Here is a 21,237-nt window from a genome sequence, read left to right as displayed (position 1 = left end):
AAAGTCCTTGACTCTGTGTAAGCACTGCTCTACAACAGCTAGACATGTGAATAGCAGCAGGGGTCCCTTGGCTTTTTCAGCCCCGAGCAGAGGAGGCTGAAGGGAGGGTGGGCACTGGGACAGGCTCTCCAGGGCAGTGGTCACACTTCCGAGCCTGCTGGAGTTCAAGAAGCATTTGGAAAATGCTCTCAGACATAGGGTCAGATTTTTGGGTGCTCCTGTGTGGAGCCAGGAGTTAGAATCCATGATCCTCATGGGTCTGTTCCAATGGGATATGCTAGGATTCTATGAACTAAAAACGTCAGTGTGATATCACCACTATTTTCATCCTAAATCTAAAACTCAGCACTGTACCAGCTACAGTGAAGATAACTAACTACCTCAGCCAAAACCAGGGCATTAACATCTTATTGTGCAGAAAATCTTGAAAAAGCCTTTAAAGCAAGAGAAGAAATATTGCAGCTTTTGTTTGCCATTTCTGGATTTTAGGTTTTTGTTTTTTTTTTAAATCACTTTACTTGCAGAATGTGTCAATTTAGAGGGATGTGACAGAGGTCTATAAAATCAAAAGAAGTATGTAGAAGGTGTCTAGGACTCAGCCTTTTTCGACAGAAGCACTTGGAATTGATACATACAGGTGTTAGGTACAAAACAAATAAAAGCAGGTGGTTCTTCAGACTGTGTGGTAAATTGTGGAAACACTTGTGGATTTTTAAAGCTTACTCATGGTATTGGGAAGACTAGGATATATATGTCTGTGGATGGGAATTCCACTGAAATTTACTAATAAATAAATCTGCTTTCTGAACCACAATTCACTGAACTGTAAATTGTTGGAGAATCAAAGACTCCTTTTGAGAATTTTGTGTTGGTTATTTTCTTAAGCTGTTCTGTAGGTATACGTTTTTTATTCCCTGAGACAAGATACCAGAATGGGTGTACCTTTGGGTTGACCCCATCCAGCCTCTCTGTGTTCCTGTGTTGAGGCCATTCTTCTATTTGTTGAAGCTTTGGAGAGTCTTTATTTTGTTAGTTTGTTGTATTACCCTAAGAAAAAACTCATATTCTTCCTTTGACATAATATTGCTGCTTGCTTACCACACTTCAGAAGGATAGAAATGGGCTGAAAATTGATGACCTCTGATAGTGATAGATAGGAGTGCAAGTTTATTACAGCTGCTGTAATTATAAAAGCATGGAAAGGCTTTGTAGGATGAAGAGATGTTCATCTGAGAGAATGGTTTGGTCCTACTTAAGTGTGTTGTTTTTTCTCAAATATGCTAAGTAATGCAAATATAGTGGTAAGTCTCTTTATTCGTGAATCTTAGTGAATTTTCCCCATGATCTTGTGTGGTCTTTGTATTCTTTTATACTAGATTGACAGCGTTATGGTAGGCAACAGAAATCTCAGATTATAATGACATAATCTAAATCTGTAATATCTAAAATACTACTAACATTTCAAGTCTTCCTTTTTCCTCCCACTGCCTTTCTCTCCTATGGCAACCATGAATCCTGAGGAGATTTGTAACACTTTCCCTGCCCTTCCCATCCTCTTTTTATAGCAGTTTAGTAGAAGATGCTTTGACCTTCAATAAATGTTTTAAACTTACATTTGGGGAAAGTACAGTGGAGGAGGTGCAACAATGAGGATGTTTGTGACAGGATCAAAATATGAGACTTGGGACTGAACATGCAGATATCTGAGTATATGCCTGGTCCTTGCTTTGCTTGTATGTGTCTGTATGTATTTGGGATGAGGACTGGGGGGGAGAAGCACGAGAAACATGTTTGTATACCAAATCTATTGTGCTTAAGTACAGTTTCATACATGATTTTAAACAGTCTTTTTTTTTATTTTTTTCTCCAGTATGTAGGATTTTTCAGAACCATGATTTAATTGCAGCATTACTAAAATTAACATTTCTTGCAAGCTGTGTTTCTCATTTGTTTGTGCCACGTATGAGCTTTTATTATTTATTTTTTATGCACTGATTCATGCTATGCTGTTCTGGAGCCCCCAGACGATAATAAAGCATCAGCAGGGGTTAATGGAGACTGGTAGGGGGTACAGCAGGGAGCTTTTGTTCCCATTTTATCTGGCAGCCTGCAGCAGGCAGAAGCAGGCTGTGGCTCAACAGCTTCGTCATTTATCTCGGTCAGGTTTCACTGCTGATAAACTTCTATTGAAATGGATGGCTGCTATTGTGCTTACCAGTAGGGAAGATTTCTCATTGACTTGCTACAGGTTTAAAGCATTTTCCTGTCGTGCTATGAGGTTAAAAATGTATGATCTGCTCTGTTGAATTGGTCTTATGTTTTCCTGCTCAAGTGAATATTTGTCTTCTGAGCACGTACACTACCTGTTTTAAGGCATAGGTTGGATATAAAATGGTCAGCAAAACCTCATATTGATAAAGCAATTATGAATGGCTGTGTGTCTGTGTGGTTGTATGGATTAAGAGGAAATAATAATGATATAGCTGATTTCTCACAATTTTTCTGCCTATGCTTCATTTTTCTTTATTCATCTTCTTTCCTATTCTTCATTCTCAGAGCCAGAGATGGCATCCGCTTACACCTACTAGTGGTGAGTTTAAAGAAAGAATTCTCTGCCTCCTATACAGATGCAACCATTATAAAGTGGTTTCTGAATGCAGCTCTAACTTAAAGTGTTTCTGCATTCCCAAATTTATTAGCCATGCCTAGCATTACTATCTCTTAATCCTCGTGATTAATGTGGAAAGTCTTATATCCTGCTGTTTTTCAGCGTAAGTACACACAAGCTTTCAGAACCCAGCTTTGTCAGACAGACAACAGAAAGCGGATGCCACTAAGACTTTTTTGAGCACAAAAATCTTGAACAGTGAAGACCTTTTTGTCTTTGACCCAGGAGCTAATAGCTTGGCATCTAGAGAATGCTCTAATTCACATTCTAATCCTGAAATTGCAGGGCTACATTTTCCTCCGATGACAGCTCCTTCAATTTTACCACCACCCTAATAAGGAAATTTTGTTTTCTAAACATTCACCATTTATTTTCCGACTGATAAATTTTTTCATGTTCTATATCTTTGTATTGTGAAATGCTGATGTCCTGCAAGCCTGATTATTAATCCTACCCCATCCACCCCACATTGAAACAGAGGTTTGAATATTGAGAGGCAGAAACTATAGAATTCCAAGCTGTTGAACACATTTGCTTTTGTGAACTTGCATTAAGCTGAAGCAAATACTTGAAGTTGCTTTGCTTCTTAATTCTGGCTACAATGCATTGCCCACCTGGTTTGGATGGTTGTGGCACATGAGAACTTCATTCAGCAAAGAACACCAAGTATGTGCTGTAGGGGGTATGGGAAGATCTCCCTCCAACATCCAAGTTTCAGAAGTTTAAAGCTTACTTTGTCAGGGAATTTCCACTATTTCTTAATACCTGCTAGGCCTGCATTAAGAAATTGTTACTGTAATACATCTTTCAAAAATCTACAATTTTATTTAAAATAACAACAACTACAAAAACTTTATATTTTGCATATTTTTCACTTGGGAGGTTTCTTCTGAACTTCTGAATTAACTTAGGGAAGAACCAAATTTCAGGATGCAGTTCAAGCTAGGAAAACTATAATACAAAGTAAACAAATAACAGCTACAGATCACGTACAGGTAGTCTCCTGACTGTTGAAGACTGGGATACAGTAATTTGAGTAGCCTCTTACCCTCGGACTGTAAATGTCCAACCAAGGCTTTCGGACACTGTAAGTTTGTTTAAAAAATAAAAAAAAATGTGTATATATATATTTGGCTTTTGAGCATGGTACTACACAATTGTCACTTAGAATTGTCACTTTTTGCAGCTGTTCAAAGTGTTTTAATATGAAAGTTAAAAAAAATGCATTTAAAATATTCATGCCAGTTTAGATTCAGGAACATTAAAAAGTCAAGTTTTTATTGCCTTTGATAAACTGAGTATATTTGAATAAAACTGAAATTTGCAAAGTGATTATTGAGGCAGCCATTACAAAACACTTTGGTTGATGAGTTCTTGAAGAAGTCCCCATGGATCTGCTGTGAACAGCAGACTGTTCTTAAGGGAACAGATGAGAGGTTCCCAGCACCTCACAGCAGACAGAGGACACAGCGGGAAGGATTTTGGGTAGACAGAGCCAGAACTCGTGTCCAAGGCTATACTGATCTGGGTACCAAGCATGGTATTTTTCTAACCAGTGAAATTACTGCCTTAAAAATAATGTGATGATATAGAAAACATGGATGAGTCCTATTATAAAAGCACCTATTTTTTAAGAGCCTGGAGTGGCTACGTCAGATTCAGATGTCCACTCTTGAGTTATGTTTGATTCTAGAAGTCATGCTGGCTTCTACTACCTTCTTGCACATTATCATTAATAGTAAAAGTGTACCTTTCTCAGACTTGGTTGTTGCTTACATTTGAACAACTTGATTTTAACTTTTCAATGTGAAAACTGAGGTGCTTCTACAACCTTTGGTTACAGATGAGCAGTCCTCTTTTGCTAATGATAGCTCCGTAAACGTCATGGCTCCCAGTGGACTGGTGTGGAACTGATTGAACTACAACCTTTGGATTTCACTAATGTGTCATACATGCTTCCTAGGAGTTAAGAAATTGCATTTTAGTTGACACTATTTTCTCATCTAGAGAGTAATAAGCCTCTACCAGCAGTCAATGTTGGTTACCTAAGGGAAAACACAAAAATTCCTTGAACTAAAATAACTAGAGCCATTATCTGACCTCACTGAGAGCCCAACACACTTAAAAATAATATTTTAAGGCAAGCTGGGGAGTGATGTGAATAGATATTGAGCTAGCTTTTGCATTTCTGATTCAGCTGGGTGATGATTTATCAGTCTACCATTTTCCCTTACCCTGCAATATTCTGGCTTCTCTCCCCTCCAAGCTTAGTCACATTGCTGCACCAAAAAAAAACAACTGGGATGGTCCTTGTGATCCTTCTTAATAATCATTCAGCTTGCTTTACACAGTTTCGTTGCTGTTTATTTGGCACCAGGATCTTGTAGTCCTAATCTATTTTTTCCCTGATACTGTCCATAATGCAACTTTGCCAAGGTCTAATGTGAAAAAAAAGGGACTATGGGAAAGTTAATACTTTCTGTTAGCCTGGTAAATACATATGTTGGAATTACAAGCTTTTGGACATGCAGAAACTAGGAATTTAAGTGATTTTGCTAAAAGAACTGTTGAATCAATTTAACAGCTTACTGCCATCAAAAGTGGAAAGCATCCCAGGGTCTTTCCTAGTTTGTGCTGGCTTAGTCACTCATTGGACTGTTCTATGAACCAGTTGGACTTGCTAAAACAGCAGAAAACACCCTTTTCTTTTTCCTCTACAAAAACAATCAAACAAAAAAAATCAAGTATAGTTACTCATAGAGGAGTTAGTTACTTATAGAGGAGTCTGGCAAGCACCAAGTTCAGCAGAGAGCTTGGTAAAAATAAGAAGTTCCTTAGGGGATGATACTGGAACTAAGTCCCTTGGGAATGCAGAGGAGAGAACAGGGGCTTTTGCCCATGTTCAACACCATTAGAAGATGTGCTGCCAAACTTAAAATTTTAAAATTGTCTCCCAAAACCACCATGGAGGTTCATGTTGGTTTCAGCTAGCTTACTTTGCTTCCTGTGAAGTATGAATATAGTGTTCTTGTGAAGTATGAATATAGTTACTCATCAGACTTAGCTTACAAATGGTAAGCTGCAAAATTGCAGTAATTAGCCTACTTTTGATCCTCTGTTTGTACCCATACTCTCTTATTCTCTTTTAGCCTATGCCCACATAACAGAACACCCTCAGACCGTTGCTGCTCCACCTTGTGTATTTATAAAAAAAAAATAATTTCCATAGCCAAGCATCTTCATTTACCTATGAAAATCTCTTCTCATCCTGTTCATTTCAGCTCATTTTTTGTCTTAGCCTGCTCTTCATAAATGCAGGATTTTTTTTGTATTGCATGAGATTTCCTACAAGGTGTCATAGTTGATTGTCACAGTGGTAATAAATGTAAACTCTTTTCTTTGTCTTCTTATCACTTCACCTGACTTGCGACATTTTTATTGAAAACTCAGTTTTTTTTTTCTCTTTTCCTAAAATTAGATTCCACTATCGAGAAAATAATTCTGTTGTTGGCGTCAATTGATCAGGGAGCTAGGAAAGTTGTCCTATTATGAAAGAAATGGGCTTATACAGTGTCTGTAGTATGATAGAAAGGTCTATTTATGAAATTAAGCTCTTCTGTTTCTGCATATTTATCTTCACTACAGTCCTATTAGGAATATTATCCATGCTCAGGGAAAATAATATTTTGAATTCTTTGGAAAAATAATTAGAGCTCAAAAAGAAATAGAGGGTGTTGGGAACTGTTAAATTAAAAATTGGTAATGGATATTATAGAACAATTTGCAGTAAGAAATTGTAGAGTTGGCCGGAGGCACTCTGTTTCTGAAGCAAATATAAAGGGTTCCAGGTATCCTTTCTGTTTATTTCTCAGGATTTCACTCAGGAGTGAAGAGACATCTTTCCATTTTGTATCTGCAATGCTTCTTGCCTCTTTGGAATAGAGGGAAAATGCTGTTGCCAGTAAGTTAATGGCGTTAACAGAATGATTTCCTTAAAATAAGTTTGAAGTTTTGACTGCTCAGCCAAATAGGGTATATAGTTGATCGTGTCTTTTTTTTTTTTTTTTTTTTTTTAATGGGAAGACTAATAAAATTAGAAATTTAGACAAGATGTCTAATTGTTCCTCTTTTAGAGGTGCTGCTTTATAGCAGGTCTACGTTTTAATTGTGTGATATTACTGCAGCCACAACAGTAAAATCATTCTGGTCTGGTCTGATCATGTTGCTTAAAAAAGCAAGATGGAAATGCATAGTTCACTAAATCAGACTGAAAAAAATGTTGATGTGATGTTCAGAAGGCATTCTAGCTATCTTTCAAAGTTGTTTTTGAGAGATGCTGTCCCAGTTTTCTTTTTTCCTTAATCAAATAGATTTAATGAGTTAGTGTTGTTTTTCACTTCTCTGATATAGTAAGATTCACATACATTTAGGTGGAAGATGAATAGTCATATCCTTGATTAGCAGTGTCATGAACTGAGTCAATGAGTTGCATCAAAGAAACAGTACATGTAAGGATTTATCATTGCATAATAAAGGCTGAAATAACTAAGCTTAAACCTTGAATATTTCTTAACTATTTTAGGTATAATTCAGGCCTTGCTCAAGATCTTCTGTGTTATTTAGAAATATCATATATATATATATATATATATATATATATATATATATATATATATTTATATATATGTATTGAATTTGGTATCTCATAGCTGTCTTAGAGTAACACTTCTTTGCAAACATCTTATGCAGAACAGTAGTGTTAATGATCAACTCACTAAAAACTGACTTTTTCACCTCATTGCTTTTCAATTATTTCTGTTTCTAGAATGCATTAACAAGAGCAATGCTGAAATTGTGGAGGTGGTAATGCTTTCTGATCTGTTTCTGCTCTTCCAAACTATTGCAAGAAACCCAACTTGCTGTTAAAGTGACTTGAGATTTTAATGTCTACTCAGGAAGAGTTGTCCATCTTCCCCCTTCCCCCTTTATCCCCCGATACAGTGGTACCAGTCATTGTTTGTAAATTGTTTTTTGATTATTGGCTTCTTCTGTTCAAAACATCCTGAGAGAGCGCATAGTATGCATGGTATTTAAATGCTTCCTGATTATTTATAAGTACACCTAAAATTAAACTGTACTCATGAATTAAGGTGAAAGACAACAGTTTGCACATTCTCACCCTGCTTATGGAACTGGGTTAATTATGCGTCAATCCTATCAGCTTTGTATAATTGTCTCCCAAATTTGTATTGGAAAGTGTGCTTTTCCTAGTGCCTGCATGCTGTCTTCTCCTTCTGGAGCTGTCGATACTGAAGCTGTGTAGCACCTTGTAGACTTGGGCTCTTAAGTATGGCCTAACAGGAGCAGACAGTTTCTGTTTTTAGCATCCCCTCAATACTGTGGATATGAGCTGGTGTGCCTCTGCCTAGCCTCCCCTACAACTGGCCTTGGTCTGCTAGCCTTGAGCACAGGCTGCTGGTCCTGTTTGGAGCCCTGTGCAGCTTTGCCAGGGCTCTCACATTAGCTCTAACCAGAGCTGAATATTATTTTCACAAATGAGGCAGGTGTAATGATTGAGATCTAGACTTAAACCAATCAAATAACATATGTAAATTACCAAACGTTCAAACTTATTAGAAAGGTAAATTCACTGCATTAGCCTATTTGTCACAGTTACTACTAGCATTCAAGAGTGAATTGAATCCAGGGTATCTGGCAGCAAGAAAGACCCTTAGAAAATATCACTTTGCAATCCAGTCTGTAGCTTTAATATAGAAACAATGCTTCAAAGATTTTTTATCGTTAGTGTAGACTGTTAAATACAGCATCTTAAAATATGAACACATTTTCATCACCAGTTCATCTAGTTGAATATGTTGCATTTTTGAGGCCATAGGTTTGTATTCATTATTGTTCTAGGATAAACAAAACTCTTATCCTACAAGAAGGCTGTTTGACATTTCTCTGAGGCTGTTTAATTTTTGTACTTTTTTTTTTTTTTTTTTTGTGGAACTTCTCACTCTTTCAGTAAAGGTAGTGTTTGTGGTTATGCCACATCTGTTTCCTGTTGTAGTCTGTATTCTCACTGTGGTTTGCAGTATTCAGAATGTGAAACCCACACCACGTTGTGGTTACAGCAGCATAAACCACTGGAGGCACTGCCTCACAGTAGAAGGTGGGTTTCTCACAGGGGGATTTAGTGGTGCTATGCTTCACTGTGGTCAGCTGATCCATCTGGGCCAGAGAAAGGGAATGAATACTTAAAGCGGTATCAGCTGGGACTTGGTTGTCACCTGATTTTCAGTCCATAGGAAGATTGTGCTAAACTTCTTTGGAGTGCATTGATTACTGATTGTGTCTTTTTATTTGTGTCATTTATTATATATGTTTTATGTGTCATCCCTATATCCCTTGTCACTTTCCATCCGCCTTACACCAGACTGTTTGGTACTGTAGCCTATTGATGAAATTCTATTCAATTATATACAGCCAAAAAATACAGCCAAAGAGAGTGTAGACAGCATGGTGCCATGAAAAAAAATTCCTATGATGGTACCCAGCTGCTAGCGAACAGATGTTTATATTAAATAATATCACACAGATGTGTGATATCAGGTAAGATTGCAGTGACAGAAGGGCAGCAGGTATGTGTAAGTATTTTCACATAAGTGTCTGTTTGGTCTAGCTGGCATAAAGTTGGCTTTCAAAATAACCTGTATGTGGCAAAACACAGATTTAATATAAGCAGATAGTTAATATTCAAGTCCTCCCATCTCTTTTCCTGACTTTCAGAAGCTTATTTAAAGTTTACCAGAGAAAGTTCACCTTACACTGTATGCCTTCCAGCTAATTCTTTTAGCTGGTAGTTAAGCACTCCCTAAATACAGAAGTTTATTCTTTTTATAAGTACAAGGCAAAAAGTGTAGTAGCTTAGGATAGTGCTTCGTGGTAGTGATATTTTGCTGGTTATTACTGTGTTTTCAGTCAGCTTTGCAACATCCATCAGTTCCACATAGCTGGTTGGTTTGCTTAGCAAGCACTAATTGCCATATATTAATTAGTTGCAAGCGAATGGCTTGTCTCAGTAGTTTAAAGGGGAGGGGGAAACAAGTCATCCTAGAAATTTAAGAGGTGTGTCGTGGTTGGAAAGGGGGTGGTAGGCAAAGGGGATCAACAGTTTTCTTGGTGGTAGTGATGGTTTCTTAAAGAGATAGTGGGGTAACACACTATAACTCATGGGTTACCTTATGGATGTTAAATGTGGGTCCCTCGTTCTAAAGTTAACCATTACTCTGTTGTTTAGCAACCTCATTTATCAAAACAGAACACAGGAGGCATGCTGCTAGGAAATGAGAGAGAGCCAGCAGATGCTGAAAATTTCTGAAGTAGAATAAATGGAAGAGCAGAGCTTGTTTTCAAAAGGAAGTCCAGAAATTAGGCAATTATGCTGGGCTCTGAGCCCAGCTAAACAATCTGTGATAGGAAAAGCTGTGTTTGGAATTGGTTATCAGTGTAAAGGACAAGTTGCAGCTTTAGGATGGTAAACGCGCCCTAGTACAAAGTGAAGCTGCCAAGTACTGTGCTTGACTTTCAAAAGGATCTTAGTGAGAACACAGGAAAAAAAAGTTTCACCAAGTAATGGTCGTCTTATTTTTTGTGAAGCATGCACATTAGTGCATGTGTAGAAGCTTGCTGTATATACTACTAGACCGAAGATTTTTTGGTAAGCCAATTCCACAGAGTAATTATAAGCTTTTTAAAACAGTCAACATGGAGCTTATTCCTACAAACCAACAAGCATGCAAAGCCTCTTTCATATTTCTGTAGGAATTGTGCTTGTAAAGGTTTGATTCCTATTCTAACATACTGAGAGTAAATGTAATAGCATTTACAAGTTTGACAAAACACAGATTTAAGGCAGAATTTAATTACTCTGAAGATTCATAGAATCATAGACATTTTCTTCCACTTTTCAAGTAAACTTTAAAATAGTTTATTTTATTAATCTGCACATTATGCCATGTGCATAGAAAGGTATGGGTTCCATTTCTGTTTCTCTATTCCTTTCCTCACTCCCCATCTGCTCTCTGATAAGCAAAGATAAGGGGCACTCTCCAAGCTAGCCTTTTCATTTCTCATATGCTAGGAAATTCTTCTGGCAGCAAAACATCATCCATCTAGCCAAGTTATTAATCCAATTGATCCTGAAGGTTGTTAATGTTCAAATTTTTGTATTTGAGCCATGGGAAGAATGAGTAATCACATAGACTTGTCTATGACTATCCAATTTCACTAAGGTAAGGGTAAGAGAGAGGTCTGAAAACAGCAGTATAGTAAGTCACCCCTTTTCAGTCCTTAAGTTGGAACATCCTTGGGATGTGGGAAGGGTGTATTAATGTTTCAGGGATTAGTGTGCTACTTTGACTATTTGGTTTGAATTTTGTGAATCACATTGCTTTGGGAAGTTCTTACAATAAGGAGTTTTTTTTTTTTTCCTTTTTTTTTTTTTTGGAAGGGTAGTATGCATGGATGCTAAAATGTTTCCTATAAAATTAAAACAAGTAGAAATACTTCAGAAGGAACTTCTCTATATATCCTGCTTCGTAATCCTATAAAACTGCAGTGCCGGATCATTTTTAAGCTTCTCAAAATATAACTCTTCACTTCAATATGGCACTTTTTATAATAATACTTGGCATTCATAAGGTACTTGATCACTTAAACATGCATACCTATGTTTAATTAATCCTTTCGGTGCCTTTTTGAGGAAGTTAGGTATTACTTCTTTCTAGCAATACAGGAAAATGACACAGTGAATTCTAGTGTTTTGATCAAAGGCGTGCAATTATTTACAGAGTGTTAGTGTTCCTTCTAGTACAAAAAACACTGAACTTGATTGTGAAGAATGTAGAACTGGTTCTTTGTTTAGATTTGGGAGTATGATTCTATAGATCTTCCTATTTGGGTCCCAGAATTTGTGGGGCCTCCTCTTATTGCTATCTGTAACCTCATGTGGGGAGGGACTGTAGACTACAACATGCTGAGCTAGGACTCCCTAACATTGTAAGCTTGTCTTCGTTTGTGCATCACAAACACGTTTGTGCAACACAGCATCTCCCATTTAAAACTGAGCCAAGAGAGGTAAGTCAGAAATAAAAGGCAATGTGTAACAGGCACACATAATAGAGTTCGTAAAGCAAATATAAGGAGTGTTGTGTTATTATTTCACATTATGATCTGCTTATGAGAATAGCCTTAATATGTAAGGCTATGCATAAGGGATCCTCCATGGCTTTTAAAATAACTACCTGTTAAAATAGTCTTGTTTCATTAGATTGCTGTGTAACATTGATAGCACTTCAGTGGGTCGGAGATTATTTTTGAATTTGTGGTCTAAATGTGGAGCAGGTAAATAATCACTGATAAAAGCAACAGAATTATTCTGTATATATGGAAATGTTTGTGTTCATGTGTATCCATAGGTCATGAATGCTGATGGAACTGGGAGAAGAGTTCTGGTGGAGGACAAGCTGCCTCATATCTTTGGGTTCACGTTGCTGGGAGACTATGTTTATTGGACAGACTGGCAAAGACGCAGTATCGAACGTGTACAAAAACGAACAGCAGAAAGAGAGATCATCATAGATCAACTGCCTGATCTAATGGGCCTCAAAGCTACAAATGTCCGCCAGATAATTGGTGAGTGAGAATGCAAATAAGGCTGGTAAAATAAAATAAGAGATTTCAGCAGTGCTCTTCTAGAGGTATCACTTTATACCTGGTCAGATTTTTAGAAATGGGCAGAATCCGGTTTTTCACCTAATAATTGCAGTTCAATGGCATGGGGTAGGTATTTTGTGAGGTCCTTCAGTTCTCTAACTTGGCAGAATAACAAGATGGAAAACAAACAAGCACCCCCAAAATAGGTCATTTTCTACTGCTTAGGTAACTGGAGTATCTCATAGATTCAAGACAACCCTGGATCCAATAAGAAGAGAAGAAGAATCAAGGAAAATGAGGACTTCTCTTTTTAACAGCCAGCTATTAGATTAGCCTACCTGGTTATGAAACTGCAGCTGTAGCAGATTTTCATCCTGCGATCTGAATATTGGCTTGCAAAAGCTAAGAATGAGCATGTTAGTTTGTTCAGTGCTTTTCATATGAATACTGCAAAATCATCTTTAACAATAACTAGAAGTACTTCTGTCCTGTGGTGTCTGTGGAGTAAATATGCAGGATCTAGCTTTAAGCTGGCTTCCAAAATACTGGTAGCAGCAGAGCTGTGGCATCACCAAGCTCATCACATTCCCTGAATATTCTGCTTTGTGTTTCTGCTTGCAGTTTCTTGCTGCCATGTCTGGATTGTACCCCAGGGAATTAGTTAAATGTAGTTGACATGTATCTTTGCATTGCTACTACCACATTAATGTGCCCAAAGGCACATGTGTTTTAAAAACAGCCCTCTTTCCAGCTGTATGGCTAATTGAGCTTGGTAGTGGTGGGTGGATTTCCAGCATGTGCAAGTACACATCTTAGTATTGCGAAGAGCTGTTTTACCAGCATCCTGGAGAAAAGAGGCCATTAAATGGATGTGAAAATTGTATAATGGCTTTGATTAGAAGGGACCTTAAAGACTACCTAGTTCTAGCCCCTCTTCCATGGGCTAGGACACCATGGGAACAAGCTGCCCAGGGCCTTATTCAACCTTGCCTTGAACATCTCCAGGGATGGCGCACCCACAGTTTCTCTGGGCAAACTGTTCTCATGCCTCACAACCTTCTGAGTGAGGAATTTCTTCCTTATATCTAAATCTACCGTCTTCCACTTTAAAACCATTACCCATTGGCCTACCACTACGTGCCCTTGTATAAAAAAAAAAAAAAAAAGTCCCTTTCCAGCTTTCTTGTAGACCCACTTTAGGTACCATAAGGGGACCTACAAGAAAATAATCTCAAAATTTTCCATCTCTAGGAACACAATTGCAGTACGTAACTGGACCAGTGTACTGTGAAAGGTGACAGAAATTTTGTTTGCTTTCTTATATACTTCCCTACTTCCCCTCCCTTCAGCACTTGTGTTGTTAATCAGGATCACCTACAATTGTTGGAGTCCAGATCCCATCCACTATTGCTGGGTTTGTTTTATGGGATCAGGGAAAGAAGTGCAGGCTTTCCAGCCATGTCGAGCAACATCCCTCCAAAGAACTAGAGGAAACAAGAATGAATTAATTCAGAGAACAAGAGGTGAAAAATTGTATGTATTTCTTAAAGGCCTCATATTTGTTGATAGATGTGAGAAACGACTTCATCTTCCAAATGAAGTCAGTTTGTAATGATTGCTTTTGCTTTTGTTGCATGCTTAGGTACAAACCCATGTGCAGAGGATAACGGCGGTTGCAGCCATCTCTGTCTGTACAGACCACAAGGCCTTCGCTGCGCTTGCCCGATAGGCTTGGAGCTCATCAATGATATGAAGACCTGCATTGTCCCAGAGGCTTTCCTGCTGTTTTCTCGGAGAGCAGATATCAGACGGATCTCTTTAGAAACGAACAACAACAATGTCGCTATTCCACTCACCGGAGTTAAGGAAGCTTCTGCTCTAGATTTTGATGTGACAGATAATCGAATTTACTGGACTGACATTTCATTGAAGGTAGAGATGGAAGATATTTCCAGTTATTCTGTGTTGGCTATAAAGTTGCCGTAAGATTCTTGTGATAGTTAAGAGTGGATTGACAAATATGATTTACAAGATTCAAGAGAGAGGTAGAACTGGTTCTACGTACAAAAGGCATATATGTTCACTATACTAGCAGTATTCTCTCATGCAAATAATTTAAATCTAATGTGTACATTTTCATATAAAGAAGAAGCTTGAAAAAATAAAGCTTTTTGGCAGAAAGCAGAGTGGAATGCCAAGGGTCAGGTGGCTTTGTGGATGACAGATGTTTTGTCAAACACTTTGAGTGGGCAAAAGCCATGTTTTGGGCCAGGAAATGAAAATAGGTCTTACCTGTTCATTAACTCACGTAACTATTGCATGTGAGACATATTAGAAGTCACAGGCTTTGTAAACCAGGTCTAGGCTCTAGACTAACCAGAGAAAAAAAAAGGGTTGAAAGTAGATGTTTAAATGTGGTGGCTGATTGAGTGACAGAAATCTGTCTGCTATCTCTCTTCTCAGTGAGTCTAGTTATTCACTTTGGTTTTTGTGGAGTGTAGATGTAGTCAGAATTGTGAACACCAAAAATTAGTTGTTAATAAGATAGCATTTTGTGCAATTGGTTTAAAAAATTCTCCCGTGCAATGTACTCTAGGTTATCCTGCTCAGCAGGGGGGTTGGACTAGATGATCTTCAGAGGTCCCTTCCAACCTCGGCCATTCTGGGATTGTGAGACCCATGCAAACAATAACTGTTGGACCTTTACAACTGAAGAATCATACAAGTTAAAAACAAAATGTTTAAGTTAGTTTGTGAGAGGTGACATGACTGAACTATTTAGGTATGGTATTCATTCGAACTGTGTTTGAAATAAAAATAAAACAAGGATCCCCTCATCAATTTTTATGAGTGATAAAAAGGAAGACTAAAAAATTTCCCTGACATGTGCTGTCACAAACTGGCATAATTAGCAAATAGCATCCGAACTGGGAAGTAAACCAAAAATCAAACTTTGAGTTAACTTCTCGTGTGTTAGGAATGTGACAGGTGTGTACAGAGGGCAATATTAAGGACAAAGAAAGGGATCCCATGTTTGCAAAATAGAATTTTGTATTAACATTAGTCCTTTACTTTCAGACTTATAATTGGTCATAGTAAATCACAGAATGCCTAAACTCTGAGACATTACTAAAACATAATTCTGGCTGTATTTGCTGTCACAGGCTGATCCATGATGGTGAAAGGTATAGGAAGTTTTTTGAATAAAAGTCCAAGAAGTTGTCCTTACTGAAACTAAATTAAGCCATCGGTACTGAAGCACTTGAAGTATTGAGCTAATCAGCTATTAGTTTGCTTTCTTCTATTTGTTTTTTTATCCCAAAATTTCTCATTAGGCTGCTTTAAATATTGTTCTGTGCTATAGCATCAATGCTTTTGTATAGTCCTGGGAGAGCCAAAATATTTCCCCCTCAAAGTTGGCACCAAATTATTAAGGTCACTTTGGCATGTAGACTGCTTAATTGAACCAGACTAGTTATCCCATTTATTTCCCCAGGGAAATGCTATTGTAATTGACACAGAATACTTTCATAGAATACAGTAAATCATTACTTCTGAATAGCAGTATTGTTTGCCTTGCAAATAAGTAGCATATTGTATGCTTCTCTTTCCTACAAGATGCCTAAAATCTGAAAGTGTTTAAAATGCAACAAAGAAAACAACCAGCCCAATGACAGACTGGTAAAATTTCTAATTTGCCTGTGTATCTTTGCATCCCCACAGACCATCAGCAGAGCATTTATGAATGGCAGCGCACTGGAACATGTTGTAGAGTTTGGCTTGGATTACCCTGAAGGCATGGCTGTAGATTGGCTGGGGAAGAACTTGTATTGGGCTGATACTGGAACAAATCGCATAGAAGTGTCAAAGCTGGATGGACAGCATCGACAAGTGTTGGTGTGGAAAGATCTCGACAGTCCACGGGCACTGGCGTTGGACCCTGCTGAGGGGTAACTTGCTGATTTAATTTTATGTTTATGAACATTGAAAACAACATCCTAATGCTTCCTCTAGGGCAAGTTAGTTAGTTATTGCATATAAATCCTGAGAGAACTGAGCTGGGGAATATAACCTGGTAATTTAGAATATGAGGACTGAAGGAATATGCTCTTAATGTCCTGAATAATCATTGAGAATATTGCACAAAAAATCTGAGAAGCTCATTAAAAAGAGATTTATATATAGTTCTTTATTTAATCACAGAATCAAAGTAGTCTTAGGTTTATGGAACTCATTAACTAGAAAAGGGGCATGGCATTGAAAAGAAAATACTTGCCCTTTTAAAAATGAGTGGTGTAGGTTTTTGTGTGGGTTGTGGTATTTTTGTTTGTTTGTTTGTTTTAACAAATTACAATCCAATAAAGGTATTAAATGATTTAACTTGAGAATGGGACGAGTGAAGCTTACTGTCTGAGAATAAGGGAAAAGTTATTTATTTATTTATTTTTCAGATAAGGGAGCCTATATTTTTGTTGGTATGGACAAGGAAAGCAAAGGCAGAGAAATAGTGGAAATAATTTGGAAATAATTATACATACCTATCACCAAAAAGAAAGATTTCCTGAGGAAAATGGGGGGCGGGGGTGTGAGGGGAGAGAAGGGGGGTAGGCAAAGCAGCAAGGTAAAACAATTTAACTTCTGAAATAGCTCTTCTACCGTGAAATGCTTATTAGACATTAACTAATCACTGCAAAACCTTTTTGAGGTTATATCAGTATTATATTATCCTTATTTTACAAATGAAGGAACATAAAGCATTGTTTTACAAATATGAGGATTTCATTTTCAAGTGCTATGAAATTATCTCAGTTTCCAGTGACACTGCAAGAGTTACAGAAATGCTGAAAAAACCTCAGCACCTTGCAGACATGTTCCTCTTGCTTCATTTCAACAAGGTGATGGCAACTGTTATCTTCATGCTTTGTTGAACCAAGTTCCACAGTCTGCCCAGTGGAGGACACAGATGAGGTTCAGGCCTGATGTGTCAGGGATTGCCTGGAATTGTACATCAAAGAGCATCTGAGACAGATTGCTAGATCCAGCTATTCAGTTGGAGCAAAAGGTTGCTACAGATGATTTGAGTTTTATGCTGGGAACAGTTTTTTTCAAAGATTGGTGTAATTAAATGTTTTGTCTCTTCGCTGCAGTCAGAACAAAATTAGTTTAGATTTGGGCCAAACTACCTGTGTCTTCACTTGTTCTATAGCTGAGCCATGTTATTGTAGCTTATAAGGATATTTTCATGGCACTGCTACCACTGGGATGATTCTAACACACAGGTTCATGCTGTACACAACTTGCAGAATTTTTATGTATTAGAAATGAAAATTACTAAGTATTCCTGGTGTCTAAAGAAAAGCTTACACTTGATCAACAGTTTCTGAAGTAACCTTTCACACTGTGTGATTGGTTGAAATTATAGGAATAGGTATTTGCTACTAAGTTATTCAAGAAGTTAACAATGGCTAGCTATGTCTCATTTTAAAAATGGTATTGGCTTTAAATTTTGGAAGAAGCATCTAATTGCTTGACACCAAATGTCAATTATACAGTCCTCTCTACTGTACAGCGCCTAAAGAAAAGGTACGCACGCACAAGTTCTTGCTTCTGCCAAATGGGTCATAAATTGTCATGTGAATATGCAAGAGTTTGTACTTCTACTTCAGTGGAAATGCTCTACAGTGTTGTGTTGCTCTGCCCTCAGCTGAAATACAATGCGCTCTTACATAGCTGATTGACATAGTTGCATGGAGATGAGCAATGGCACGTATTAACAGAAATATTATGCATTTCTAACTTTTTTTTATTCCTTCATTTGATGGACAATGGACTAAAACCAGAAACCAAGTGCCATGGAAAGTACCTTGCTTAAATAGTCACTTAAATAAGTGAATGTGCCCAACAGCCAGCCTTTTGCCTCCTAACTGATGCGCATGTATTAGTTAAGATTGAAGTTTTTTCATACAAAACTTGCTATTGAAAATCCATGTCCAAGTGGAAAAAATAGTGTTGGAAGAATTTTGAGGAACCTGACTCATTTCATTACTTGTATTTTGAAAAAAAAAATACATATATATATATATATATATATTTAATGTAATGGAACCTAATAAATGCTCACATTTCTAACTCCTGTTTTCTCATACTCTTTCTAAGGATTTTTGTTTGTGGTCTGATTCTTTTTCCCCTTGAATTTTCTTTTGGATAAATGTGAAATTTTTTTGACTTTTATTCAGGTTTATGTACTGGACTGAATGGGGTGGTAAGCCGAAGATTGATAGAGCTGCTATGGATGGCAGTGAGCGGACTACTCTTGTACCGAATGTGGGACGTGCTAACGGCCTAACTATTGATTATGCTAAAAGACGACTGTACTGGACCGACCTTGATACCAACCTGATAGAATCCTCCAACATGCTGGGTGAGCTCCAGAGCCCTGGGCAGCCTCACAGGGATACTGCTGCTCTTTCACACTACCCTGTGGCAAATTATTGCTTGAATAATGCAGAGATACATGTTTTAAAGCAAAAAACAGATTTTTCCCAAATTTACACATCTCTACTATTTGCTTCTATAATTTATGTTAATGCAACAAATTATTTAGTGAGGGCTTGGTTTTCTTTTAAGTAATACAGTTGCTCACAAAGTTAAAATTATTCAAGCTGTATATGTTTTCAGTTAAATGTAGGACAAAGCTGTCAACTTTCAGTGTTTTGGAGACTCCTGTTTTTCTGCTCCAAAGTGTGTTGGCAAATACATAACAAACACTTCATCTGTAGAAAGGTAGAGAGAAAGCCAAGATAACAGCATATGGGACCGTATTCACAATGTAATTTAATACAATTCGTTTTTTAATCTTTGTTGGTATCTTCAGGGTTCAGACATTTTTCCTAGTATTCTGCATGCGAAGGAGCTTTCTTGGCTAGTACAGGGGTGCTCTCTGTCACACAAGGGTCTGTATAATTTTTATAAGCTGCTTCTTAAAGCTTAATAGAGGTGGAATATATTATTCTTTCATTCTCCCAAGGGTAGTGTGCTGCGTACCCACACCCTATCAGGTTTGCCCAGTATCATGTTTATGACATCTCTGCAACCACAGGAGTGGACTGCCTTGTTGTGTGCCAGATTATTCAGATTAGCTTTCTTACTAGCTGATATTTAAGGCTAAAGGAATTTGTCTACTTTAAACAGTACATTAGCAATAGTGGAACAAAGCTAGAAAAAGATCAAAACAGGAAAATGCATTACTAGGAATTATATGTAATATAAAAGCTTTTCTTCAGCCTTATGTATTTTTGGTGTGCTGTTGAAGCTGGCTTAGTGGTCTCCTGTGTACTGTGGAACTGGACACAGAATTAGAATTTCATCTTTCCTGCGCCTGTGGCTAATGATAGCAAAGTGCAGGGCTGTGTATTCTCTTCCCTGTGCAAAGAGGGAGTGACTTCTTGCTTCATAATCTCCCATTCATTTTCTGTGACTAGACAGCATTTAATTACCCCATGGTAATTAAATTGTTGAAATCAATGTGGTTGAAATCTCCTCCCACCTCCCCTCCTGCTCCATATTCTTCTTTGTAAGGTCTCTTAACCTTCCCCCAGCGTACACTATTAACTGTTTCCTACCTTGAGCTTCAGACTGTTCCATCCTGTTATTGCATTTCAGAGACCGATTAGTTTAACCTTGTACATTTAATTTTTCTCATAATACAATGTAGAACCTTACATTAAATATACATTGTAATTAATTAAATTTATTTTAAAATAATTAATTAATATTTATATTAATATTATTTATATATAATTAATTAATTGAACATTTATATAAATATTAATTGTACATTTACATTGTAGAATCTTGCCTGTTATTAAGCTCATAACAATTCTGTCCCTGTAAGCAATGGGCAGAGACCCGAGTGTGGTTCCAGAGATGCTGAATTGGGAATGTGGGATCTTGACACTATCTCCTTCAGTGTGCTCCTGTTCCTTGCGGGGAGGAGGGAAAGGTCAAAAAAGAACCCCGTTATGTTTTGAAACTGTAGCTTTTTTCTTTCTTTAACAGAATATGTTCTGTTCTGTGAACCACAAGCAGGATTAGCACTGTTCTGTGGTATGCTCTGGGACTTCAAGATGACCTTCTGAATATTGAGCATTGCTTTATAAATGACTTCTGTAACTTTTAAAGTAATCACGTTTTAGCCTTTCTGTGAAGGAGACGTGTCTAAAGCATTAACCAGATAATTTTGCTTTTTCTGTCTTTTTTTTTTTTTGTTTTTTTTGGAAACAGGCCTTGACCGTGAGATTATAGCTGATGACCTGCCTCACCCATTTGGCCTGACTCAGTATCAGGATTACATTTACTGGACAGACTGGAGCCGGCGTAGCATTGAACGAGCCAACAAGACCAGTGGCCAGAACAGAACTATCATCCAAGGGCATTTGGATTATGTTATGGACATCTTGGTCTTCCATTCCTCCAGGCAGGCAGGCTGGAATGAGTGTGCCTCTAGTAATGGTCACTGCTCTCATCTCTGCTTAGCAGTCCCTGTTGGTGGTTTTGTCTGTGGGTGCCCAGCTCACTACTCCTTGAACGCTGACAACAGGACTTGTAGCGGTAAGCCGTAATGAAGGAAAATGAAATACAGTCACAGATGTGTTTACTGACACATACAAGCATAGTACTCACAGGAAAAAAAAAGAGCTTTATTTTTACATGAGATGATCAGGCTTGCTTTTCTGATAGGCCAAGTTAAATCTGGTTTCTATTTTTAATACTGAGCGTGTATTTGAAAAATATTTGGTACCCTACCCACCTTTTCTTAGTATAAAGCAGGGTATTTGACTGGATAGAGA

General features: G+C 37.6%; 1 protein-coding gene across 2 annotated transcripts in view; it reads left to right on the top strand.

Annotated features, from left to right (window-relative positions):
• The window catches only part of LRP6 (LDL receptor related protein 6), a 125,488-nt gene that overhangs the window by 77,402 nt on the left and 26,849 nt on the right, over window positions 1-21,237 (top strand). For both annotated transcript variants that reach the window (XM_068658502.1, XM_068658492.1), the window contains 5 exons: window positions 12,151-12,367; window positions 14,031-14,320; window positions 16,112-16,338; window positions 18,625-18,809; window positions 20,672-20,998. In XM_068658502.1, the coding sequence (XP_068514603.1) occupies window positions 12,151-12,367; window positions 14,031-14,320; window positions 16,112-16,338; window positions 18,625-18,809; window positions 20,672-20,998 (1,246 nt within the window). The remainder of the gene's footprint in view (window positions 1-12,150; window positions 12,368-14,030; window positions 14,321-16,111; window positions 16,339-18,624; window positions 18,810-20,671; window positions 20,999-21,237) is intronic.

Source organism: Anas acuta, chromosome 1 (genome assembly GCF_963932015.1).
Source record: "Anas acuta chromosome 1, bAnaAcu1.1, whole genome shotgun sequence".
NCBI lineage: Eukaryota > Metazoa > Chordata > Aves > Anseriformes > Anatidae > Anas > Anas acuta.
Note: the sequence above shows the minus strand (reverse complement) of the source record. Positions and strands in the feature narration are given on the sequence as shown.